Raw genomic sequence first — 26,915 nt, 5'->3', positions numbered from 1 at the left:
TTGTGGTGCCAAGAGAGAGGATATCCAGCAAACATAAATAAATGTGTAGAACTAATCAAATTAGAATGGCCATGCTGTGCAATACAGAGCAATTCATGTAAGCAGAAAATTGCTATTTAATATTAGTAATCAAAAGCATCCATTTGAGGCCAGAGATGTTGGACCAAATAGAAATGTAAACACAGATCCCTTTTGATTTCACTGGGAATTTAGAATGTAAAATGGGATTTGTGTTTAAGTCCTTAGTTACCGTTAATGTGATTAGAAAATTATGCATATTATTATTATCATCATCATCTTCATCATCTGGTGAAAAGCAATTCCACAGAGATCATTCTTTATTGTCCAGAGCTTGCCAGAATTTGTAGCGCTCAATCCCAGAAATAGTGAGTTTTAGAGCTCTTTGGGGGGAAATAGCTCCACTTCTAACACTACATTTTGAGGCTTCTGCAGAATGTAGAATTTAATACAGAGACTGGGGAGAGGGTTGGAATTTTATTCTAGGAGCTTTCCTGGCTCATAAGGAACATAAATTAATGGGGGAACCATACCATTTAAAGCTGTAGATGTTTTTTGTTACTTAGCCTGTTTCCATGTCAGCTGAAATATAGTTGTCTTAAAAAAGGATTGTCAGGGTGGCATAGCAGAGGCCGCGGTATGTGTCAAGGAAAACTAGCCATAAACAAAATCAATCTGAATTGCATGACACTTCCATAAATTTTATCCTTGCGGTGTGGGAGCTGCTTTTTCATGAACAACTCCTACATGGCTGGGGTTAGTGGAAATGACCGTGTGTGTGTGTGTGTGTGTGTGTGTGTGTGTGTGTGTGTGTGTGAGAGAGAGAGAGAGAGAGAGAGAGAGAGAGAGAGTCAGTCAGTCAGTCAGTAAGGGGGAGCAATTGTGTGGGTGCTGACCATGGTATTGACATCCCATCAAGAATGGAGAGGTGCTAATGGGAAAGACCCAGATGATTGGCTACTGTGTCCATGCTTGGGTCTTGCAATGGATGAACAAAAGGTTGCTCATTCTATGGTGGCTGCATGTCCTATTTTAGAGAGGACAGTTCTCTGTTTGAAAGTGTCTATTATTTGAAGGACTGTATGGTCTTCAACTGGTGGGTCACGGAGCAAATGTGGGTTATGAGATCCATCCAGATGGGTCGCGGCAATGTTGCCGCCATGTTGGACAATTGTGAAAGTGGGTCCTGTGTTGCAGGTAAGGAGTCTTGGGTTGGGAGTGGAAGACCACTAGCTATGTCCATTTTTAAGATAAAGAACGATGAGGAGCCCACCATCCACACTTGAAAAGCAGACTGGGTAGGACACAGTTCACCTGGTAACAGTTTTCTCTGCTGTGGTGAAACATATTGATTTCTATTTAAATTAAAGTAATTATTTCCAATTTTGCATCTATAAAGATAAATCAGCACATGCAAGTTATATTGCCGAAGGGATGATTAATTTGCTTTAGGGCTGAGCAATGTTGGGGGTGGGGAATGCACAGAAGTGGTCACTGCTGGAAGTTGACAATGTTGGAGAGATCTACAATGGACACCAATGAATGTAGATATCTATGAATCTGCTCTGCGGATTCTGTGGCAGACCAGTTCTTCTGAGTCGCTCAAATTCTGTGGAATTACAAACCTTCAAAAGAAAAACTTTTTGGAATTTTGCACAAATGTAATCATAGAAAATTATATAAACACACAAACACAATGAAATGTGCATTTTCCCCATAGGCTAGAGCATAGAAATGCACATTTGAGGAGGTCTGGAACATTTTGGGGGAGATTTGTGCATTTTTGCAAGTGTGAATTTGTGCAAATTTGAGAAATTGGAAAAAAAACCCCAATTCTGTCAATGTGTGGATGATGAAACAAAAGGCCTAGATGTTTATTCAGCAGCAACATAGGTGCCCTGGTATACTTGAGGGTACAGAGTAATGGAAGAGAAATACCTCAAAAGGCGGCAGTGGGCTGTGTGATAGATCTTTCACTTCCGCAGGGTGGAGTGTCATAATAGCAATTGGCTTGCTCCATCTCATACTGGAAGCTTGCTGGCTGAGCAGAAATTTGAACTCACACCTCCCAATTCCATTTCTCCAAAATGGCTCTTAACTGTAGCATTTGACCTCTGCTGGCTATTTTCCACTGGCAAGTCATCAGTCGCCTTTATGGCCACTGAGCAGTAAACATTCCTGTGTGATGTATCCACTGTAAAAGAGGACAAATGTCTACCCTAGGAGTCGGGGTTCCTGGATGGCTGGGTGGTGGTGGTTGAGAACAGACATTTCTGGGAGGGGGTGTTAATTTTATCTGATCAGCAGATAGTCCTCAATTGGAAGGGCTGCCAAAGGACTGTCTTTTACCATGACAGTGTTTTCTTTTCGAAGGGCCTCCCAGTCCAAATCTGGTATAAAGATAAAAAGCCATCCGAAGGAAGTGCTGAAGGGCCTTGAGGCTGCCCATCTAAAGCACCAGGACAGCAGACTGAGCAAGGTCACCTGGCCGCAATCATCCACACTATGGGCTATTTCAGATTACATTATAATAATCATTTCTATATTTGCATCTATACTGGCATTAGTAACCTCGAGACTGGATTACTGCAATGCACTCTGTGTGGGTCTGCCCTTAAGACTGCTGCAGAAGCTGGAGCTAGTACAGAACACACTGTTACCAGGAGCTGCTCTTTTCAGCATATAACACCTTTGCTGAGGGAATTGCACTGGCTACCTATTGGCTACCGGACCAGGTTTAAGGTTCTAGTACTAATGTAAAAGCTCTAAACATCTTGAAAACTGGATAAATAAGAGAGTGCCTTCTCCCTTACCAATCTGCTCAGTCACTGAGGTATTTGGAGGGCATGCTCCTGGTGGTTCCACGTGGACCTATCTCCTGATTGGAATTGATCAGGAGAAGAGCCTTTAGTGTAGTGGCCCCTTCTCTGTGGAACTCTCTGCCCCTGGAGGTCATGCAGGCACCAACACTAGGATACTTCCATCGCAACCTGAAAACAACTCTATTTTGAGAAGCCTTCCTCAACTGACTAGCCACAGTTTTTTCCTGGTTTCTTTGTTTTAAATTGAACTACGGTTTTTTAATTTGCTTTTTAAATCTTCTTTCTTTTACTGTTATACCTATGTTAGGGAATTTGTGTTAGATAATTGAGTGGCAGACAGATATTAATAATAACAATAATAATAATAATAGCATTTTTGCAGATCACTGTCCCCTTTTGTCCTCTTCCACCCCACCCCCCAGTGACGCATGTCTTTTATGTTCACTCTACTCCTAGACATCTCCCTCCTCTAATCCATTCTCTTGCTGAAGGATACTGACATCCCAACACTGTGTTGCAAGGAGGAAGCTGAACCTGACCGTATGATGAACAGAGATCTATTGATGAATCTCTGAGTGATTTGGAGTACATTGGCAAGCATTTCTGACTCCCAACTAGATTGCTGAAATGATGGAAGCTTGAGGTAACCAGGAGTGGTTTTTTGTGTGTGAAAGGACTGAAGCTTCCATTTAGTACTCAAAACATATTCCTGGGCGTAGAATTCTTTAATTCCAAGTCTATGTCTTTTGCACCAGGCTCCTGTTGGTGAATCTTGGAGTTCCATTAAAAACACACAAAGCAGACCTGCAAAGGTGAAGACTACTCAGCCCTGATTGCTATGTCCTATTAATCAACAGCAGCTTATACCTTAAGTTTGAACATATTCACAATCCTAAACGACCAGCAAAGAATATCACTGATTTGTGGTAGAAGTTGGCATGAACGATTCTGATTGATAAAAGAATGAGCTGGCAAGATTCACAGCATTGGCCTGCATGAATTGGCGTCAGAAAACGAGGCCAGATTTGACACATAACTGGGCACTCCTAAGCTCTTTGCTTAGGTATACTTGGTGATGGCCAATGTGTTGTGCAGTGAAGAATTTGCTCAAACAAAGCAGCCAAAGCAAATAAGTGGACATTTCAATTGAGGGCTTATTTGTTCTGCATGCCTGTCAATCCCACTGATGTTAATAAGAATTTGGCATGTGGGAAGAGCATGGAAACAGGAGGAACACTTGACTGAAGGTTCAGCACTATGGCTTCAGTTTCTTGGGAGAAAAGAAAGGAACAGTCTTTTTAAAAGCATAATAATAATGATGATGATGATGATGATGATGATGATGATGATGATGTAGGGATGAATGTAATTTGCAAAAAAAAAAAAAAAAAGTTGCAACAAGGAGTGTTCTTACTCACTGCTTCAACCAGCCACCCATGCCCTTTTCCAGGATACTCTGTTCCATTCCCTTTCCTACTCATTTTTCCATCTTCATCCCTCCACCATCCACAGCCACTCAACATTTCATGACCATTCGTAGTACTCATTGGGCTGTTAGGGGAGCTTTCATTCCTGAAGTTCTTTTATTCTTCTACAAACCTAGTTATATCTATGAACCTACTGATACCTCCCTCTTGCATGTGGATGGCATTATTCTGGCTACGCAAGCAAAAAGCACTCATGCCTGAACATCAGAAATAGAGGGAAATGATCATATAACACAATCGGCCAGGATCCATAGAGGGTAGGAAGGGAAATTACTTTTCCCAGCTTAGGTCTTCAATTTATTTTTTATGGAGAAGAAACAATGCAGAGAAGATAAATCTGCCTGGTTTGTATATGCAGTCTCCCACTTCAAACCAGATTTTTTAAAACAACAACAACACATGTCTTGTTGGTGAAAGACAAATGGGCCTCTTCTCAGTTAAATGGTGTTTTTTTCACAACTATGTGGAGCTGCCAGTATGTCTGTCCCTCTAGAGACCATCTAGACGTGTGTCCTGCAAGCCTTGGTCCTTGCTCCTCTGGCTGATTTCACCCGGTGTGGGAAGGCAGGACCCTGACTTACCAACTGACTCCAGCCAGAAAGGTTGCTGCCCCTGTGGTTATTTTCTCTCTCTTTGGATTTATTAATTTCTTCTTTGTTTGACCTTAGTATAATTACTATTGCATTGTTTAACCCCAGTGTATATTTAGGTACATGGTTATTTAAATCCCATTACCACTGGTAATGGTTAATCATTTGGAAAAGATACATTCCATTCTGTACGTTTTTTCAATGTTGTTTTTTTTACCATGGTTTTACCATGGGAAAGTGGCATACAAATACACAGTTGATGGTGGAAAGAACTCCATCAGAATCTGTGACGACTTTCATTCTTTTGCCTCTGATGGCTTTCGTGACTGTCCAATTATCTCCAGATCTTTTGCATCTACCCCCTCAATCTGCTCTCCAACCATTTACATTTCTTGGCCTTTGCTTACAATTTCTGTAGAGAGACATGTATGGATCCATTCAGGGTTCTTTCCAGAAAAAGTAGGGTGACCATGCATTCTACCTTTCAGAAGGAAGTCCTCTGTTTGAAGGCATCCTATGTTTGATGGGCTGTCCAGTTTAAAGATAAAGAACTGTATGTAGGGAGAACAGGGGCGTTGAAGTTGACCATCAAGAGTTCGCACCTGGACAACAGCCTTAGGCACAAGCACACTGGTCACCTGATCTTCATCTTCCCCATTATACTGAGATGTACTGTACTTCTATTTAAATTATAGTGATCCTTCTCAATGGGCGTCTGTGTATACAAATCAGTGCTGGCAAATGACAATGTTACATCACTTATTTTGGTGAAAACTACTAAAGTAGTCTGTTCAGGCTTGGTAAGGTGGTATGTCTTTAATAGGTTTGGTGAAGTTCTGAGCAGCAATTCCAAAGTTATTAAGTTTTGTCTGCCCCATTAAAACCTATGGCAACAAATGCTAGCAAAGTTATGTCATGCATGCTCAGTTTTATTCTGAAGCTAGGATGCTCCCAGCACTCCAAGATTTCCAGGGAATTCTATGTTACAGAGAGAACCTTTTGGATTTTATGTGCATTGCGTTCTGCAGCAGCTGGTATACACAGCCATACTGCCTCTGAGATTGGAGGTAGCATAGAGCAATCAGGACTGGCAGCCAATGATAGCTTTATCCTCCATGGATTCGTCTAATCCCTTTTTAAAGCCATTCAAATTAGTGGCCATCGTTACATCTCGTGGTAGTGAATTCCATAGTTTAATTATGCACTGCGTGAAGTCGGACTTCCTTTTATCTCTCCCACCACTCAGCTTCATGGGATGATCCCAGGTTCTAGTATTATGACAGAGGGAGAAAGAGGCCTCCATATTCACTTTCTCCACACCATGCATAATTTTGTACACCTCTATCATGTCTCCCCTCACTTACCTTTTCTGTAAGCTAAACAGTCCCAGATGTTGTAAACCCTTTCCTCATAGGGGAGTTGCTTCAGCCCTTTCATTTATTTAGTTGGCCTTTTCTGTACTTTTTCCAGCTCCACAATACCATTTTTTTAAAAAAAATGTGCAGTGATCTGAACTGTACCCAGTATTCCAACTCTGATTGCACCATAGATTTGTATAAGGGCAGTACGATATTGGCAGTTTTATTTTCAATTCCTTGCCTTCTTAGGGCCAACATGGAATTTGCCTTTTCCACAGCAGCCACAGGGTTGGTGTTTTCATCAAGTTGTGTCCACCACAACCCCGAGATCTCTTGCTTGCTTGGTCACCACTAGCTCAGATCTTATCAATGTACATGTGAAGTTACTATTTTTTCTCCAACATGCCTCACTTTAGATTTGCTCACATTGAACTGCGTTTGCCATTTTAATGCCCAGTTCAGAGATATTCTTTTTGGTGTTGATGACAAGCCTTTTTCTTCTTATTATTTTAGCAAATGTGGCTAGCTCACTGAGCTCACTGCTCAGCCCTAAGTTAAGATTATTTATAAACAAGTTTAAAAACACACACCAGTAGTCCCAATAAAGATTCCTATAGGGGCCCAATGACTACATCTCTCTACTGCAAGGACTGATATTTTATTCCCACTCTCCTTTTATTCATAATTTGTTCCTCTGGGAATTGTGGACAGGGGAACGGGATACACACCTGGGGGAAAAAAAGTATAATGGCATTGTATTTATTTTATTTATTTATTTATTTATTTATTTATTACATTTTTATACCGCCCAATAGCCAAAGCTCTCTGGGCGGTTCACAAAAATTAAAACCACAATAAAACACCCAACAGGTTAAAACACAATTACGAAATACAGTATAAAAAGCGCAACCAGGATAAAACCACACAGCAAAGTTGATATAAGATTAAAATACAGAGTTAAAACAGTAAAATTTAAATTTCAGTTAAAATTAAGTGTTAAAATACTGAGTGAATAAAAAGGTCTTCAGCTGGCGACGAAAGCAGTACAATGTAGGTGCCAGGCGGACCTCTCTGGGGAGCTCGTTCCACAACCGGGGTGCCACAGCGGAGAAAGCAGAAATGCAGCACAAGGGCCGCAATCCCTGATGCTCCTTTCCATGTGTTAGGTAAAGGAAACATGGGGCATTAGGGCCCTTATGATGACTTTTTGAAGGCAAAAAGTCAATGTTGTCTCCCCTGTCTTTGCTGTTCTTTTCTGTGTGATCGACTTTTCCATTGGGTCAGGGATTTCCCATAGGGAAAGGAACCACACAGCACTTGTTAATGTATGACCAAAGAGATGCTTCCCTGAAGGGAAGAAGTAGTTAAAGCAGTAGAGGCTTGTGGCTCCGATGTCAGTGGGGCTGTGAATCCATCCTGGGTTTCAGCCAGCCCCAGTCAGGAGTACTCCAATGGAGCTATACAGTGTGCTGTAGGTTCAGCACTTTGGACAGTTCCTTTAGAGTTCTGGCTAGTTTTTATTTATTTATTTATTTATTTATTTTTTATACCGCCCAATATCCGAAGCTCTCTGGGAAGTTCACAAAAATTAAAACCATAATAAAACAACTGACAGGTTAAAAGCACAAATACAAAATACAGTATAAAAAGCTTTGAAAACCCAAAGTGGATTCACAGCCGATCTGACATCAAAGCCACCAACCTCCACTGGTTAAAAGTGATAGAAGCCATTGCCAAAAAATCTACAGCAGGGAAAATGGTGGGCCTGTTGATTATAAAGTGCCAGTCCTGCTTTGAGACAGATCAAGGCAGCCACATATGCTTCAGCTAGAACATATCTATTGCTCAGACATGATGCAAAAACACAGGAAGGCTGAAATGAGCTTCAGCAATCCATGAAAAAAAAACTTAATGCAAATGCATTTAAAACAGCACTTCCCTCTTTTAGGCATGCATAGCAACACTGGAAACACTTTCAACAGCATTGTGAAATCCAGCAGAGACTCGAGAGCAAGAGGAGAAAGCTGTGATCACTGGAGACACATTCATAGGGGCAGTGGAAGAACATGGGTCAGACCACAGGCCTCTCTAGTCCAACATCTTGTTTCTCACAGTAGCCAATTTGATGCCTAAGGGGATCCCACAAGCAGACATGAGGGGAATTGATCTTACCCACTCTTGTTTATTAAGAACTGGTTTTCAGAGCGTTGATGTCACTGATCCTGGAAGTGATATATAGCCAGCATGACTGGTAGCCATTGATAGCCTTATCCGCCATGAATCTGTCTAATCCCTTTTAAAATCATCTGGAAAGTTAGTTTAACTATGTGCTGTGTGAAGTAGTACACCCTTCCATCTGACCTAAATCTTCCACCATTCAGCTTCATTGGACAACCCTAGGTTTTAGTATTTATGACAGTGGGAGAAATATATGGCAGCCGTGTTAATCAGAAGAAACATTCCAAAATCTATATAGTGTAACGCTTTTATTAGGCCAACTCCCAGATCACAAGAGATGTGCAAGCTTTTGAGATCTCTAGATCTCTTCCAACCAGCTTTCCTTAACATCTTGCTAGACAAAGAAAGCACACATAGTTTTTTTTGTAAATGTTGAGTTGCCGTAGTGAAGGTATTGCACTATATGAATTTTAGATTTACTCTCTGTCTGCTTTTTCTCTATAACATGCATATTTTTATACACTTCTATCTTGTCTCCCCTTCCCTGCCTTTTGAAAACAAAACAAAATCGCCTAAAACCAAACTAAGCCCCAAATGCTGCAACATTTCCTTGTAGGAGAGATGCTCCATTCCCTTGATCATTTTAACTGTCTTCTGGAATAAAATAGTGGTGGCTGCGAGAGCTGGACCATAAGGAAGGCGGAGCGAAGGAAGATAGATGCTTTTGAACTGTGGTGTTGGAGGAAAATTCTGAGAGTGCCTTGGACTGCAAGAAGATCAAACCAGTCCATACTCCAGGAAATAAAGCCAAACTGCTCACTTGAGGGAATGATATTAAAGGCAAAACTGAAGTACTTTGGTCACATAATGAGAAGACAGGATACCCTGGAGAAGAGGCTGATGCTAGGGAAAGTGGAAGGCAAAAGGAAGAGGGGCCGACCAAGGGCAAGATGGATGGATGATATTCTGAAGGTGATGGACTCTACCTTGGGGGAGCTAGGGGTGGCGATGGCCGACAGAAAGCTCTGGTGTGGGCTGGTCCAGGAAGTCACGAAGAGTCGGAAGCGACTGAACGAACAAACAACAAAAATTGCTCTTGAAGCTAAGGACATCATAATCTTGCTGTTGTCCTCATAAAGATAGTAGGAGAGCTCACCCAATGGGATTTATATCTATTCATGCATAGGTAGGGTCTTTAAATTTGTTCAACTTTAAGGTTCCAGAAGGCCCTTGGGCTGATGGACCCCAGAAAGAGAGGGACGGGCAGAAGGGGGTAGAGAATCACATCCAAGATTGACCAAAGACTGACATCCCGCTCTCCCCAATGATCAGGCATAGAAAATACTACAGTCAAGGCTTATAAGTGTTGTTCTGTGTCCTATACTTTCTGCTTTAATGCTCTGACCTTAGGTTCCATCCCCCCTCCCTCTTTTCTTATTAGTAGGATCACAAGGCTCATTACAACAATAAGGAATGTGACAGCTTCTCCAAGACATTTTTCTCCCTCTCTCAATCCAGGGTCATCCCATGAAGCTGATTAGTGGGAGATTCAGAACTGATAAAAGGAAATTGTTCTTCACACAGCGCATAGTTAAACAATGGAATTCACTACCACAAGATGTAGCGATGGCTGCCAATTTGGATGGCTTTAAAAAGGGGTTGGATAAATTCTTGGAGGAGAAAAGATATCAGGGCTACTAGCCCTGATGGTTAAGTGCTACTTCCAGTATCCGAGGCAGCAAGCCTGTGTACACCAGTTGCTGGGGAACATGTGGGGGAGGGTGCTGTTGCACCATGTCCTACTTTGTTCGTCCCTGGCCAACGGCTGGTTGGCCACTGTGTGAACAAAGTGCTGTAATAGATGAACCCTTGGTCTGATCCATCATTACCCGTCTTATGTTCTTATATATTACCTGTCCGTTCGATAAACACATAGGGGGAAAAGGGAGGATCCAGCAGTGGTGCAGCTAGGTAAATTTAGACCCTGGACTTAACAATGTTATGGAGGACCCATTTAGATGGCCAGGTGTATCGTGAAGCATGCAACTAACATTTCCCTCTCCACCCTCACCCTACAACTCTCATTCCATGCGTCAAAACTGCTCCTCTATTCCTGATGAGCTAGAGCAACAACAAAACTTTCCACATTCTTTTAAAGGTACTCTGAGCATGTTAAGTTTTGCAGTTACAATCCTAGCCCCACCACGACTGCAGGAACAAAACAGAGTTTGCTTTTCTACCTAATTCATTTGTGCAGAGGGGTGCTGTTGGTGTGTGGGAGGGAGTGGTAAACTTTGCCCTGGAGCTCCATCCTTAGCTGCAGGACTGGGGCGGAGGACGGGTCCCCTTCGCTGCCTGTCCCATTAGGGCAAGGCAGTGGAGACTGGTGGCTCCAATTTCGGCGGGGCTGTGAATCCATCCTGGGCTTCCGTCAGCACCATCCAGAACACTAAAAGACCTCTCCAAGGTGCTGAACCAGATCCCTCGGATAGCTCCTTCAGGGTTCCGACTGGTTCTGGCTGAAACCGGGGATGGGTTCGCCCCTCCGCCAAAAGCGGAGCCTCCAGCCACCACTGGGGCAAGGTGAACCCTCAAAAGGGACAATCTTTCTGCCTATCAACGCCTCCCCCAACCCCCCCCCCCAGCCCCCCCCCAAACCCGGCAGCTATTCAGAGCACGCGCTTCTGCCAAAGAGCCCGGAGCCACCAAGCAAGGGGCTCTGATCTCGCTGCCTCCCGATTGGAGCGCTCCACCCCTCTCTCCCCCACCCCACCCCCTCTCTCCACCCCTCCGCAGCTTCTGGGGCTTCTGCTCCCTGGGGGCTTGCGGCGCGCAGCCGAGCGAACGGCGGGGAGCTGCTCGCCTGGTCGCAGCAGCAGCAGCAGCAGCAGCAGCAGCAGCCATTCAACGAGCTGCGCGCTGGCGGCGGCGGCGGCGGCGGCTGCAGAGGTGGAGGCGGGTCGCACAACTCCCCGCCCGGGCTGCCCAGCAGCCGTGGTGCCCGCGATGGGCGGCGCAACCGGGGGATGCCAAGCCGAGCTCCCCGGAGTTCTGTGAACATGTGGCCGGGACTGGACCTCTGGAGGCACGTGTCCGGGGCTGGCGGCGGCAGGTAAAGCCCCCCCCCCGCCCCGCGCCCGGTACCCCGCCCAGATGTACCGAGGAGCAGGACATCAATGGATTGTCTCCTGCTTTTCCTGTGGACTTTGCCCGTGGCGATTAGCAACGGCAGCCCCATGCGCTCTCTCACCCTCCTCTGGCTGGGCAGCATCGCGAAGGTAAGTGGCGAAGATGCCCCCTGGCAAACGGGGGGCGAGATCCCAGCCGGAGCAACCCCCCACCCCACCCCACCCCACCCCTGTCTCGACGGCCCTGACAAGCAAATCCTGCCCCCTCCCCACTCATCAGACTCCTCTTTTCTGTGCGTTCCCCCTTCCTTCCTTCCTTTCTTTCTCTCCCTCTCTCTTTCTGTTCGCAGAGTCTGCAACTGTGCTGCCTCTGCTGCGTGTCTTTGGCGGCCGTGTTAACCGGTGACAGCAGCAGCATCGGCGGATCCAGCCATGGTTTGTAACTTCTCCTTTTTTTATATACGATTACATGCAAATGAATGAACCTCTCGCGTGCCTTTTCTTGTGGGACCGAACAGGAGCACGCGAGTCCAGCTCCGGGTGGTGGGTGGTGGGTGGGGAGGCGTTTGTTGGTTGCTTTGGGTCGTTTTGCCCCTGGAGAGTTTTCACAGGAGTCCAACCAGCCGTTCAGTGGATCAAGTGCTGGAAGTTGGACTCTAGCCGCCAACATCATTTTATTCAGATCTTGAGTGATTCTAGATAAGGATCTCTGATCACACCATTCAGAGAATTTTATGAACCAGGCGTGGAAGGGCAAAATCACCCCCCCCCCTTGCCTCTTTGGTCGTTTTTCTGACTGCATTAAGGGGGTGGGGAGACAGAAAAGTCTCATGGTGCCTTCTGGGACTCCTTCCGTCTGGAAGTGGCTCTCAGCCATGCTCAGCCTTGGCTGGGGACAGGTGAACTGCCTCCGTGTGGCTCATCTGTAAAATGGAACTCCATTGCACCTGCGTCAAAAGGGATCAAAGGCTACACATTTCCATGACCTATGTGGTTTGTTAACAAGAATTGGTGAAGAAAGGCTCTATCTAGGTGATTAAACCGGGTACTTAAAGGGAACTTTTACATCCAGTTACAGTATTTATACTTCTGGTTACTAGGGCCATTTGTACACCTGCCTTTTCCCCCAGGATTGTCCCAGGATCGTCCCAGTGCATCCAAATGACACACAGGGGATTCCAGGAGCAGGCAGGGATAACCCTTAAGTGTAGAAAGAGCCAAGGTGTTGAGGGTAAGCAACAGGGGACTGTTATCCTTCTTAGCACAACACCTTCATCCTCATCTCCTTTTGAAATGAAATCTAACCACATTTAAATGAAATGAACATCTAAGAATATAAGAAGAGCCATGCTGGATTCATGTAGTCAAGCATTCTGTTCACACAGTGACCAACCAGCTGTTGACCAGGACCCACAAAGAGGACATGGGTACAACAGCACCCTCCCACCCATGTTCCCCAGCAACTGGTGTATATAACTTATAGCTAACTGCCTCTGATACTGAAGGTTGCACTTAGCCATCAGGGCTAGTAGCCATGATAGCTTTCTCCTCCAGGAACTTATCCAACCCCCTTCTAAAGCCATCCAAATTGGTGGCCATCACCACAGCTAGTGTTAGTGAATTCCATAATTTAAGTATGTGCTGTGTGAAGAAGTCCTTCCTTATATCTGTACTGAATCTCCCACCAATCATCATCATGGGATGACCCCATTGGGTTCTACTTTTATGAGATAGGGAGAAAAATGTTTCCCTATCCACGTTCTCTACACAATGCATAATGTTTCCCTTTAACCTCCTTTTTCCCAAGCTGAACAATCCTAGCTCTTGTAACCTTCCCTCATAGGGGAGATGCTCCAGTCCCCTGATCATTTTAGTTGCCGTTTTCTGCACTTTTCTTGTCTATGTATTTTTCACCTGTTTTCCCTTGCCTTCATCCCCTTCCCCTTTCTCTGTTATTAGCCCATTGGCGCTGTATTATTTAAAGTGCCACAGGCATTGATGCCACCATATGAACAAAAGCCATCTCATGGGCTACCATCAGTGGCGGGGATGTTGGGCTGGCTGAACGTTCATTCAGTCCTAGCAAAGTGTTTGTTATGTTATTCATAACACTGAGGATCAAATCTGAATAAAGAGTGGAAAGAAATGTCATTTGGAAAGCAAGTTCCACTGGCATCAGTAAGACATAGATTTGCACAGTTCTCACCAGCATGAAAAAGAAACTCCTAAGAAAAGGGGGAAAGAAAAGATGGAAAGAAAGAGTATGTTTATAATGAATCATAAGGAAGAGACCCAGTCTTACATTTTTTTAAAAGAAAATGTTGGAACTTCTGAACAGAACAAAGTACTTAAAAAGCACTTCCACCCCTCTGTCCAGAAAGACAAAGAAAAGAAAAGAAAGAAGGCCAATCAAATGTAGCAGTCTAGGAAAACATGTGTGAACAGGCAGGCAATGTTTCCTAGATTTCAAAGAGAACAGGAGATGGAAGGTGATAATTGATGGAAGGCAAATTTCACATTCAAAAATGATCGTTGATGTTCCGGCAATTGCACGGAGTGCTTTGGAGTCTAGTGCGTATGGCAGTGAGGAACATGAAACCATCATAATTATGTTCTGCACTGATATATGCATACCTATGTAAGCAGGATGTACAGCTGTGAATGTTCTGCAGCTCAGGAAGATCGATGCATGATGTGCTTGCTAGGAGTGTGAACATGTACAGCGCACGCAGGGAATGGGAAAGGCGGACCTTGGTGCGCCATGTGTCTGTTCGCTGGGGAATTCCTCCTTCTCGCAGCTGCTTGCATTTTTGGCTACCAGCCTGCTGAGCATTCTGAACTTCTGCCACTGATTAGCACCTTTCGAGGAAAGTGAAAGGCTGTTGATGTATCATTTCCACTGTCTACAGCAAAACCAAGCTATTACTGCTTACATTTGCAACCAAATATGTAACTGAAAAGCTATTTTAGGTGAGGAGATAGTAAAAGCCATATTAAAAAAAGGAATTATTTTCATTTGGCTTTTTTTTAGCCAGATGTTGTTGCCCAAATATAGTTTGTTGGTGTTGTCATTATTTATACAGCAGCATACATGTATTTGGTGCTTTACAAGTTTATGTTATTTAATTATGATGGTCACAGACCAGCCACTAGAAATACAGAAATTCAGATACAAATGCAAGGCATGTGTGATAGATTCAAAATTAGAACTTGTTTTGGTGGCTGTCTCTGTTAGTATCAACTAATGTCAGAATAAGTCGTACTAAGATTTGTCCTTCTGATTCCTAATAGAACATGCCCAGGCACAGAAGTTTGCCTCCTTGAGAGTAAATTCGTTGGTAGAGTCTGAGAGAATGAGAGAGGAATAAAACTTAGCAGATCTACATGGGGATTTTGTCAAAATTGGAGTAATACAATGGGAATGAATCGTTATGATATAGACAATATAATAAGCATGCTGAATTGTTTCTACCATGCCTGATTGAATGGTGACTGCACTTTACAAAGAACAGGCATGACAGGTCTCTGCTCCAAAGGGCTTACAGTATGAAATATACACAGGGAAACAAAGGAGGATGGGAGAAATGGAGGCATAGGTAAAGCGAGGCTTAGTTACAAGGAATTTAAAAGTTGGCGCAAATTTGGAAGCTAGCACTCTGTTCTCACTGTGGCCAACCTGCTGTTGACCAGGGAACAACAAGCAGGACATGGCACAACAGCACCTTCCCACCCATGTTCCCCAACAACTAGGTATACAGGCTTACTGCCTCAGATATTGGAGGTTGCACTTAGCCATCAGGACTATTAGCCATTGACTGCCTTCTCCTCCAAGAATTTATCCAATCCCCTTTTAAAGACATCTAAATTGGTGGTCATCACCACATCTTGTGGTAATTTAGCCATCCTTTTAATTCCCTGCCATGCCCCTGATGCAGGGTGGCTTTTAGCATTGCCACCACAGCCAGGTAAACCTGCCATAGTCCTTGGGTGAAGGGGTTAGTCAGTGGCTAGCACAAATTTTGACTTTGTACCAATGCAAAATTTATCAATCCCTGCTCCGTTGCTTCCTCAGGAAGCCAATATATTTGTTTCAAGTGTAGGACATTTGAAGTGTAGGATTGTTTCCTGATGAAAACAATCATGTGTCCAGCGATACGGTGGGTTATTGTAGCTCAGATCCATTAACCTGTGTTTTTTATCTTGTACATAATAATAATAATAATAATAATAATAATAATAATAATAATAATAATAATATTTCTTACCCGCCTCTCCTATTGGATCGTGGCAGGGAACAACAGCAAGCATAAAATACTGATTAAAAGCATAGTATACACTATTTTTTAAAAAATCCTAAAAGCATTAAGCCTTCCTCCCTCTTCTTCTGCCAATTGAACCTTCCTTTGGCCCAAAATCCTTCTGTAGCATGGGAGATATTCTGGTCCTCATGTTGTCTAGTTTGCCAATTCTCTGTTTGTTCCCCACTGCTCTCCTGTGATGGGAAATTAGAACTATCATCATGCTAAATGGCATTTGTTGGAAAGAGCATTTTTGGTGCAACCTTGACATTAGGTCATCATCCCTTAAGATGGAATCCTACTCTGTAGAATGTTGATGAGACCTGAACACTGCACAGTGGCCCTGCCCAGTCAATGTATATATATATTCAACATGTGGAGGAAGTAGTGGGTTTGTGTCCTCTACGAACTCAATGTGTTCATGCAATGCTTTGAACAGCATCCTACATGCACAGAAACTGTACACATGAAGGGTGTTTCCACATGACTGGGGGACTCTCAAGTAATGAGGGTTAAAGTCCCTCATCTATATCCTCAAGTAATGAAAGTCCAGGAATCTGAATGTGTTTGTCTAGAGTGACTCTGAAAGTCACAAGTGGCTTCAGCACTGAGGTTGAGGTTGGTGCCTGACTAGGAAGAGCCACATCTGTGGCCATGTCCTTCCTGCTTCTGCACAGGTTTCTTAAGCCTGATTTATACAGGACATGGGCTACAGGTAAGCCCTTATGTAGTAAGCTTTCCAGGTGTGCCTGGTCATATTGAAATGCACCTAGAATGACCACTGCCTCTGTTGCATCTTAATATTAGCAAGTTAGCCGAGCAAGTGCTCTAGTGAATGGGCCAGTGTAAATGGGAAGTGCATTTAAATGCAATAGGGTATGCATCAAAATTGTACATGTTTAAGGGCTTTCGCCATTGCTTATATCTTGTATAAATCAGAATATATGCTGTAAAATCCCACCCTTCTTCTAAGGAGCTCAGGGTAGCTTAAGCATTAATCAGGGTAGCTTAGCATTGAGCAGGGGGTTGGACTCGATGGCCTTGTAGGACCCTTCCAACTCTGCTGTTCTATGATTCTATAAGAACATAAGAGGAGCCATGTTGGATCAAGCCAATGGCATGTCTAGTTCATCTGCCACCTGGATGCCTCCAGAAGCCATGAATGCAATAGCTCTCTTGTTGTTGCTTCCTAGTAACTGGCACCAAAAGGCATACTGCCTCTGAATTCAGGCCTTAATGATGCCAGTAGAGATAAGTATCCCAAGCATTGTACTTGACCTGGGCCATGGATATGTAAGCATTTCATGTGCATTGTGTCACCTTTTCAATGTACCAGTCCATATTTACATTGTGTTAGGGATACCAGTGATTGGCAGTACAGACCAGGGTTAGGAATTCATTTCTAGCTGTATTTGCTTCATTGTACTTTGTTGACTGGGAACAAGAAATCACCCTGGCTGGGTTGCAAATGAACACTGCCAGAATTAAAAGTTTGCAGGCACGAGGGTATCTTTTCCAACCGAAGGTAAATTAGAACTTGAAACCCAGCCTGGCCAAGCCACTATGGGGTGGGATGTGGGGCGGCGGGGGGGATCAAGTCTGAGCTCTTTGAGACAGTAATAATTTAATCTTTTAATCTAGTTGAACAAATTGTGCAATTCCTGCTGCAGCTGCAGTGTTCTTTGCTCTGCTTTTGAGGGACAAGAAGGGGGGGAAATCACCTTCGCATTTGCCATCAAGTAATGGAAGGGATGGGGAGAGAAGAAAAGACATCCCAGTGATGACAAATGTCTTCATTAGAATGACTGTGGGAAACTTCACAGCTACGCCACTCTGTCTCTCCTAGCCGGAACGATCAGAGGGCAGAAAAGGAAATGAGTGCTGTTTTATAATCCTTGTGATTTACGTGGGGCGGGCTGAAATAGCTTCAGAAGTATTTATGCATGCATGGCTATATCAACACAGACTGCAGGTCCCCAGTAACACTGTAAATGATGATTATGACCATGCCCCACTGAAAGCTTGCATTTTATAACGTGTCTCACGGAGGGTAGCATTTTAAGCAAACAAAGAAACCAACAAACTAACTAACATGCCCTTGGGTGATAAAAGCTGATGGCTAATGACACTTTATCCTTCCAGATTACATCTTTGTCACTCCCGTCGAAGTAGACTCCACCGGAGCATACATTTCGCACAATGTTTTGCACAGTGCTAGGAGGAAGAGATCGGCCCCAGGCTCGAAGAGTTCCTTGCACTACAAATTTTCAGCATTTGGACAGGAACTACACTTGGAGCTCAAGCCTTCTGTCTTTCTTAGCAACCGTTTGACTGTCCAGGTGCTTGGGAAAGATGGCATCACAGACTCTCAGGAACATGAAGTTGAACAGTGTTTCTATCAGGGATTTATACGGAACTATAGCTCTTCTTCAGTTGCCATATCTACATGCGTAGGCTTGGTAAGTGTATATTCTCCCCTTAAGTATGACCCGGCCTCCTCTCTCTCCCCCCCAACTTCTCTTCCTTTGTCTTAGGAGAAACCCTGTTGCAGGTCTACATTAAGAGCCTTGCTAGGGAGTTGTATAAAACCCTGTTAATAAACCAGCTAGATGTCTACACCTGTGTGAAACATGAATGCCATACTCAAAATTCAACAAACAACACAGGTGGGACCTACTCATTTTGACAGAGTTATCAAGATCCTATAACCTTCTTCTCCCATTGCCCAGCTTGGCATTGTAATCATATTTCTACAGGAGAGCTTTAGTTACAAACAATATTTTTCTGTGCTAAAACCAGTGGTTATCTTTCAATTGGTTCTTGAAGAGACAGGCCCAATGCAAATACTTTGAGTGAAGATGTTAATCCATGGGAATTTATTTTCTGCACAACGTATTCACAGTTATATGTATGCAGCAGTGGGTAACTGCCTGGAAAAGGTTCAAGATCCTTCCTGTATAGGGATGCATAATGTGTGTATAGCCTTCATTTGCATGTCTACCATTCCCACTCATTTGCTCATAGGAACAAGATTTGCAGAACAAATCCCAAAAAATGATGTGGAAAAATGGGGCTTCCAAAGAGTGCTTTGTGATGCAAGTCCCTCAGCTTCCATTCTTCTTTGGGGAGAACCCAGCATTTTATTATGCATTCTGATCTGACTTGTCATGGCTGTGTATCTTCAGTACAACTGCTTTTTGCTTTCTATGCATGGAAGTGGATATTGGGATCTATACAGAATTTGGAATACTGAGTTTCTGTTTATAGGGGAAAGAAGAAATTTCTAGTCCTTATGGATTGAGCAGGGGGGAAATGGAATGTGTGAGCTATGCCTGGTAAAATCATACAAGCCAAATGAGGACTGGACGACCCTTATTATTTATTTATTTATTAAACTTATATACTGCCCTCATAGCTAGAGCTCTCTGGGCGGTTTACAGAAATTCTAAAATTAAGATAAAAATGAGTATACAAAATTTAAAATTCTAAAATGCAGAACATACATACATAAAGCATTAAAAACTGTTAAAAATAAACATGTGGGTGATTAAGATGTGCTGCCATATGCCTGGGCAAAGAGGAAAGTCTTAACCTGGCACCGGAAAGATAGCAGCATTGGTGCCAGGTGAGCCTCATCAGGGAGATCGTTTCATAGTCTGGGGGCCACCACCGAAACGGCCCTGTCCCTCGTTGCCACACTCCGAGCCTCGCTCGGAGTAGGCACCCGGAGGAGGACCTTAGATGTTGAACGTAGTGACTGGGTATATTCACGTCGGGAGAGGCGTTCCATCAGGTATTGTGATCCCAAGCCGTGTAAGGCTTTATAGGTCAAAACCAGCACCTTGAATTGGGCTCGGAAACATACAGGCAGCCAGTGCAAGCAGAACAGAGCAGGTGTTATATGGTTGAACCTTCTGGTTCCCGAAATCAATCTGGCTGCTGCATTTTGCATGAGCTGCAGCTTCCTTCTGATTAGGGAAGGAGTTTCAGTATACTGCAGAAATCCTTAACTTTCCTCCATGGCTGCTGTTTCTTCAACATTGTGCTTGAAACCCACCAGGTAGCTGTGTTCCTAGCCTTATTACATCCAATCTCGCATGCATTTCAACAATTTCTATATTGTGGTACCTATCCCTGCTAAATCATTCTATTTTTGCCCTTGGTGGGAATGATTAGTGTTAGAACTTCATTCTTCAGGGAAGTTAAATCTCTCAGGGGTGGTGGTGATGGAGATGGTGGATACACTGTGTTCTTAGTGCACATGTAGGGAAATATAGACAGATTAACATGAGGGCATTAAATTGTGGATCACCTATTGTAGCACAGTTAGGTTTTTTGGTACAAAAAAGATATTGGGTTGGATCCTAAGTAATTTAGTCACACGTAGGCTCTAATGAAATCACTCAGAAGAAACATTTATAATTAACTGAAGTTCTGTTGATTTCAGTAGGACTTAAACCACAGCTAACTTGGTTAGGGCTAACTTGGTGCTCCAACTTTGAAATGCTTTCCCAACCTCAATACAATTGCTGCCAACCTCATTTCCTTTTTGGTGTCAAATGAAAATGTTCTTTTTCGAAATGTTAATTCTTTCTCTCTCTTGGTGTGTAATTGATTGGTTTGCTGGATTGCTGACAGAAAGGCTTGCATGCCTCTTCGTTTGTAATGCCATTGCTATTACACAGTATTTATCTTAAGTATGGATGAAGGTCAGTTTGTACATTTAAAAGCAACAATAATAATAATAATAATAATAATAATAATAATAATAATAAAAAACAAATCAGTGGAGGGTTAGGTTATTGCAGAGTGAAAGAATGCAACATACAACATGCAACCATCGGTGAAGACCCTTCTGCTTTGAGCAGTAGTAGAGGGGGGGGACTTGGGGTATGAGATCATAATATGGGAATCGAGTATTATGCAAGCATGTCCCCATAAAATAGTAATGGCTAGCATGAGCCTTCAATATAGCCCACATGTCCAGGATGGAGAGGATCTGAAGAAAGGGGAATAGCCAGCCAGAATTCCCAGAAAGTGCCTCTCCCTCTTCACCTGAAATTACTACTGTCCCAACGTTCCACTGTAGTCCCCAACCCTTAGTTGAAACATTTTGCAGGAGCAACTGGGGTTGTAGTAGGGAGGAGGTAGGGTCAGCTTCAAGGGTTGGCATACTTGGGCACCTGCCAATGGCTAACACCTCAGTAATCAGTTACCTAGGGAGGTTGTGGGCTCTCCCACACTAGAGTCATTCAAGAGGCAGCTGGACAACCATCTGTCAGGGATGCTTAGGGTGGATTCCTGCATTGAGGAGGGGGTTGGACTCGATGGCCTTGTAGGCCCCTTCCAACTCTGCTATTCTATGATTCTATGAGTCTAAAGGCCCACTGGCAAAAGCCTCCTAGAGTTGCTCCTTCTCTTCCCCACTGCAACCTGGTTGTTCATGTCACGCTCATTCTGGCCCAGACAACGGTGGTGGTGAGAAGGAACAGCAGCAGATGCCACTGCCTACCTAGTCATTGGCTCTCTGCCTGCAAGGCAAGCAAGTGGTAGCAATGATGAGGAAGAGGAAGGAAAGCAAGGGTGGCTGGTGACAATGGTGGTGAAGAAATAAACACGCTGAAGGGGAAGAGCTATGGAGGGTGCCTTGCCCTAAACAGCCCTAAAAATCGGGCAGGTTGGTAAAGGAGCTGGGTCACACAGGTCTTTCCAACTTGTTATCTGAGTTCCTCTTAGGCAGAGATGCAAAGGACTAAACCAGCCTGCAGGTGTTTCAGAGGCCTGATAAAAATCTGTGCATGAAGCAGATCACAGAGCTTTTAGAATACTTTGTCTGTTGAAGGGACATTCTTCCTTTCACAATGAAGAGACTGACACTGCAATCCTGTGCATGCTTACTTGGAAGTAGGGATTGGAGAGAGATTTGTTGGGTTCATATTAAAAGGCCCACCTGCCTAATTTGCACCTGAAGAACCAATATGGAAACTGAAACGCAGTTACCCTTCATTATTCACAGGTCTCAGAATTTTGCGATGCCGTTTCTCTGATCAAAAAGTGCATACGGAAATGTGTACAACAGGGGACATTGTGCACAAGAATGCATATATTGTGAAAGCTATGCATTACAAAATGCATTGCTCTGATACAAAATACCAGGGAACAATGGCTTGCAAAAAACCATGCATTAGGCAAAAAGTGCTTGCAGAAATGCACAGTTTAGGAGAAAAAGTGTACAAAAACATGTATGGATTTTTGTGAGGACTACTTTTTTAAAAAATGCAAATTAATGTAGAAATGGGATTGAATGAATTTAAATGTGGAGAAAAGGTGAAACCAATAGAAACTGAAATTGTCAGATTTGTCCACCCCTGTTCAGATGTAAGCCACATTGAACTCAATGCAATGTGCAATCACTTAAACTCCATGGAACTTCTGAGTATACATGCATAGGATTTCACTGCTTGGTAGCTTCTGCATTTGTGGAGTGCTGCATGGACTGGACACATGTGGGGCTTTGTACACCAAGATTGTCTACAATGTGAGAACCGAAGAAAAGTTGTGCTTGATCAGAAAAAAGCTCTATCTAGGCCAGCATTTTGATCCTGCAGTGGACAACCGAATGCCTATGTGAATCTGAATAGTGCATTAGCATCAATGCAATAGCACCCACCTATTAAGTGTTTCTTAGCAACTTGTATTGACAGGGACAGTGCGCCTGAAGCTGGGGAAAATAGACAACATTATTAGTAGCCATTGAAACCCATTGAGAGACAGTGTGGTGTAGTGGCTAAAGTGTTGGACTGGGAGTCGGGAGATCTGGGTTCTAGTCCCCACTCATCCATGGAAACTACTGGGTGACTTTGGGCCAGTCACAGACTCTCAACCCAACCCGTCTCACAGGGTTGTTGTTGTGAGGATAAAATGGAAAGGAGGAGGAGGATTATGTACACCGCCTTGGGTTCCTTGGAGGAAAAAAGGCAGGATATAAATGCAATAATAAAATAAATAAATAAATAAAGCCTTACCCTCCATGAATTTTTCTTATCCCCTTTAAAACCAATGCCTATATATAAATTAATGTATTCACCAGGAAGTCAAAATTATACAGCTAATGGGCCACACATGGTTTCCAAAGTATCTTGGTATGAGATTGTCAGAAGCTTGCAAATCTCACTGAGAACCATTTCTTTAAAACAGTAGGTTCCTGGGTCTTACACAAGTAATCGTGCAATCCTATCTATACCTACTCAAAAGTAAGTCTCATTGTTTTCTGCACAGCTTTTTCCCAGATGAGTGTGTTTAGGATTGCAGCCTAAGTGTTGTTTATTTTTTAAATGGATTGGTATGTATGGATTTCTTTTTTTAAAAGAAATCCAAACCTTATGGAAGCCAAAATTCATTAATGAAGGAGATGCATGTTTTCCACCTTTCAATGTCACCATCAGGATGATATGTTATTCTTTTAATTCCATGCAATTAAATATGAATGTTATTATATTACTTACATGCAACTTAATAGGCAAATGAGCTGTGGTGCTCCAACCCATGGTATTGTTCTGGGTTATTCTCAGTCAGTATTGAATCCCTGGTGTTCAATGTTGGCAGGAAAGTGGATTTAAGCAGTTTGTGGTTTCAGAAAAGACTGTAATGAATGATTAGATTTTTAAAATAGCTTTTGAGACTGAGCTCAGTAGTGCCGATGAGAATGAGACACCGACCCAATCTCCACATTTAAAGTGGTGTGCTTGACTACCATGAGAAAAGCAGAAAATGCATTGGAAAATATCTAGCATGTTTTTTTTTGCATATGTCAATTCGTTTGCCCAGCTCTTTACAATTAGTGATGCAGATCCAGTTATTACATGGAGCCATAAGGTGTTGTCAGTGATTCTTTGAATAAGACTGGAGATCAGGCTGTAGCATTTACTAGCTGATCCCAGCAGGGAAATGGACCATGCTCAAAGCTGGCCTCAAAGATAGGCATGGTTGGGCACATACCGAGGGCCCACACAACAGCAGTGGTCCACTGAGTAGAACCCCGTGGAGTAGCTGATCCTCTTCACCATTGCAACTAGTAGCCATTGATAGCCTTCTCCACCAGGAATTTATCCAACCCCCAACTTAAACCATCCAAATTGGTAGCCATTACCACATCTTTTGGTTGTGAATTCCATGGCTTGAATATGCGCAGCATGAAGAAGTATTTCCTTTGATTTGTCCTGAATCTCCCACCAATCAGCTCCATGGGATGACCTCTTTGGGTTCTAGTCTTATGAGAGCGGGTGAAAAATGTCTCCAATCCCCTAGGAGAGGGAGATTTGGGAGCTAAAACCCTTGGGGGCTGGAACTAGTGAGTGTTGAGGGCTGGGGCCAATGGGTGGATGGGAGCTGGAGGTTGGGGGATTGGATAGCATCTGTTTAAGTTTGATTCAATACAAATCAAGGGGAAATCACAGTAGCTGACAAGCTTTTTATTATTTTCAACCAAGGGTCACCATCCACATGTAATGGCAATGCAGCCTTTGATTTTGATCAAGATTTTGTAAATCATAGGCTCGGTCTCCGCATGGTGCCATGGACAGGAGATCCTTGTGAAGACCTGTCCTCCATATCCCCTGGCTTCCCCAACAGTGTTTTGTCACTTGGTTGCCCCCTTCTATTTGCTTTGTCTGCTGCAATTAAACTGAAAGTGGTGTTGCTTCTACATGGTTCGTAGCACTAATGTTTTCATTGTTCCTTTCATTAGCGGCTGCCTCTCAACAATAAGACTGCACTGATCCATTCTTCCAAGCCTGAAACACCACAATGTGATTGGGAAGCAATTGTATTTCAATAGACTGCAGGGCTTCTTTGATCTCACTTTTTTTGTTTCGTTGGGGTGTGTGTGTGTGTGTGAGAGAGAGAGAGAGAGAGAGAGAGACAGAGAGAGACAGAGGGAGGGAGCAGCTTAGAGAATCCAGTCCTTCACTTGCCTACTTGCTGGTTTTGCCTGCATAAGAGAAAGAGGAAGTCTGTGAGGAATCTAAACGGGGGGGGGGGGGGGAGTACAGAGAAGATTTGTTGCATAGCTGCTGTCTTCCTTATGAGGTTGGCATTGAGCTCTCTGTGTCTAAGGATTGATTTGCATAGCCATTCTGTAGCTGTGAATACAAATTGACTTTTTAAATATAGAGACATAAGAAATGGCCTTATATGGAGTCAGGGCATTGGTCTAGCTGGTTGTGCTGAATGTATGTGCAGAGGGGCAGGACCAGTGAGCATTTTTCTGCTCCTCCCTTTACAAGCATTCCATAACCATACTTGTGACAGCTTCATAATCCTCTCGTCTTTATCACTCTGATGCCCAACAATTAATGTTAGTGCTGTGCAATATGAATCCTGTCTATGTTAAAGAAAGTCCATTTGAGCTCCATCAGAAATACTCCTTAGGAGTATTGCAAAATAGTAGTTTGAAATCTGATGTTCCCCACCTTGAAAATTGTATAGTTGCCAAAAGGTGATGGGGAGGAATCGTTAATATATTGAAATTGTCTAATAAGTCAGAATGAAGTAGAACCCAAGTGGGACCTGCAACAAGAAGATGCAGCATGGAGAGCTCTTCTTCAGAATTCACCATTCCACAATCCCTTGTTCCTAGTTGTCTCTTCCTCCTCCTCTTAGAAAGGCAATTTAGCAGAGAAAAGCAAAAAAGGTGAAACAGAACGAGTGTTTACCAGTCTCACATGCACACAAAGCTATCTTAGGATAAAAAAGAAACCACCCTTCTTTAGTGAAGGAAAAGTTAAATGATTTTACTCAGAATATTCTTGTATATAAGATGCAGTGCAGCAGAGGGTTTCCAAAGAATATTGCAACAATATTGCAGAAGTTTATTTAGTCCCTCTTGCATTCCGTTATACAAGCAGGAGTGGGAGAGCAAACACGCTTGTGCTCTCAAGCAATGGAGGAGGTCAGAGAGAGAGAGAGAGAGAGAGAGATGGGGGAAGAAAGGGGAGGAGCAAAATCACACAGAAATCCAAAGGCTAGCTGTGGCCTAAATCCCCATGAACTAGGTCACTGCAATACTGCCCCCATCTTGTAATTTGCAGAGGATGTTGCAATATTCCCAACAGAAACTTTTCAGAGACCACATTCCAGCAGTGGACAAGACCAGAGTCAAAAGAGGACATGGCAAATGCCAACTGTGGGTGGATCCAGAACCACCTGTGGGTGGAGTTACAGATGTGACTCTTACCATTGCTCAGGATACAATGAAGAAAGAAAGAAAGAAAGAAAGAAATCCAGACATTCTCCTTTCTCCAATTTGTACAAGGTTCCTCCATCAGCTTTGTAGTTGGGGATAGAACAAGACAGACTAAATGATATTGGTAACCCAAAGTAGAAGTGCTAAGGGTGCGTAGCCTGGGAAGAGTTCAAAGGTCAGGACTGGAAGGTCTACATTTGGGCCATGAGCTGGAGATTCACCATCCTTTCCTTATGGGGATTTCCTGTTTGGCACAGAGAGTGTATCCCTGCTTACTTCCTTTGATACCTCCAGTATCAGAGGCAGTATGCTTATACACACACGTTGCTGGAAAACATGGCTGGGAGGATGCTGTTGCAACTGTGACCTGCTTGTGGGTTCCTGGTTGACCAGTGTGTGAACTGAGTGCTGGACTAGATGGACACTTGGTCTGATGCAGCAGGGCTCCTCTTATATTCTTACATTCCTGCTATGGATCTCATGCACCAGCACTAAGGCTCTCTTACACCACCACCAAGAGGTCCCTGGAAGCGAAGACCAAGCAGGGACCAAGGGATTGTTAAAGTCAAGTACCGATTCATGTAGACATTGCCTGAGTATAGATTCCTTGGATAAGAAAACCACCGATTACGTTACTGTCTGCCTTTCTGATTCTATCAGCCGGGAAAGGTTCTGCTCCCCCCCCTCTTTCTTTCTTGCCAAATTCTTTTTTGGCAGTTTAAAGTACACAGCAGGCATTCTGAACTGATATGCTCTGACATTGATTTGACTAGCTATGCTATAGACTGCTGAA

The 26,915-nt window shown here is 43.5% G+C and overlaps 1 protein-coding gene across 1 annotated transcript in view; it reads left to right on the top strand.

The window, feature by feature from the left end:
* The first annotated feature begins 1,178 nt into the window (after positions 1-1,178).
* Positions 1,179-26,915, top strand: part of ADAMTS18 (ADAM metallopeptidase with thrombospondin type 1 motif 18) — a 144,957-nt gene continuing 119,220 nt past the window's right edge. Inside the window, exons 1-5 of the mRNA XM_063141445.1 lie at positions 1,179-1,215; positions 11,250-11,565; positions 11,677-11,731; positions 11,932-12,016; positions 18,022-18,338. Of these exons, the coding sequence (XP_062997515.1) occupies positions 1,179-1,215; positions 11,250-11,565; positions 11,677-11,731; positions 11,932-12,016; positions 18,022-18,338 (810 nt within the window). The remainder of the gene's footprint in view (positions 1,216-11,249; positions 11,566-11,676; positions 11,732-11,931; positions 12,017-18,021; positions 18,339-26,915) is intronic.

This window comes from Elgaria multicarinata, chromosome 14 (genome assembly GCF_023053635.1).
Source record: "Elgaria multicarinata webbii isolate HBS135686 ecotype San Diego chromosome 14, rElgMul1.1.pri, whole genome shotgun sequence".
NCBI classification, from domain to species: domain Eukaryota; kingdom Metazoa; phylum Chordata; class Lepidosauria; order Squamata; family Anguidae; genus Elgaria; species Elgaria multicarinata.
Note: the sequence above shows the minus strand (reverse complement) of the source record. Positions and strands in the feature narration are given on the sequence as shown.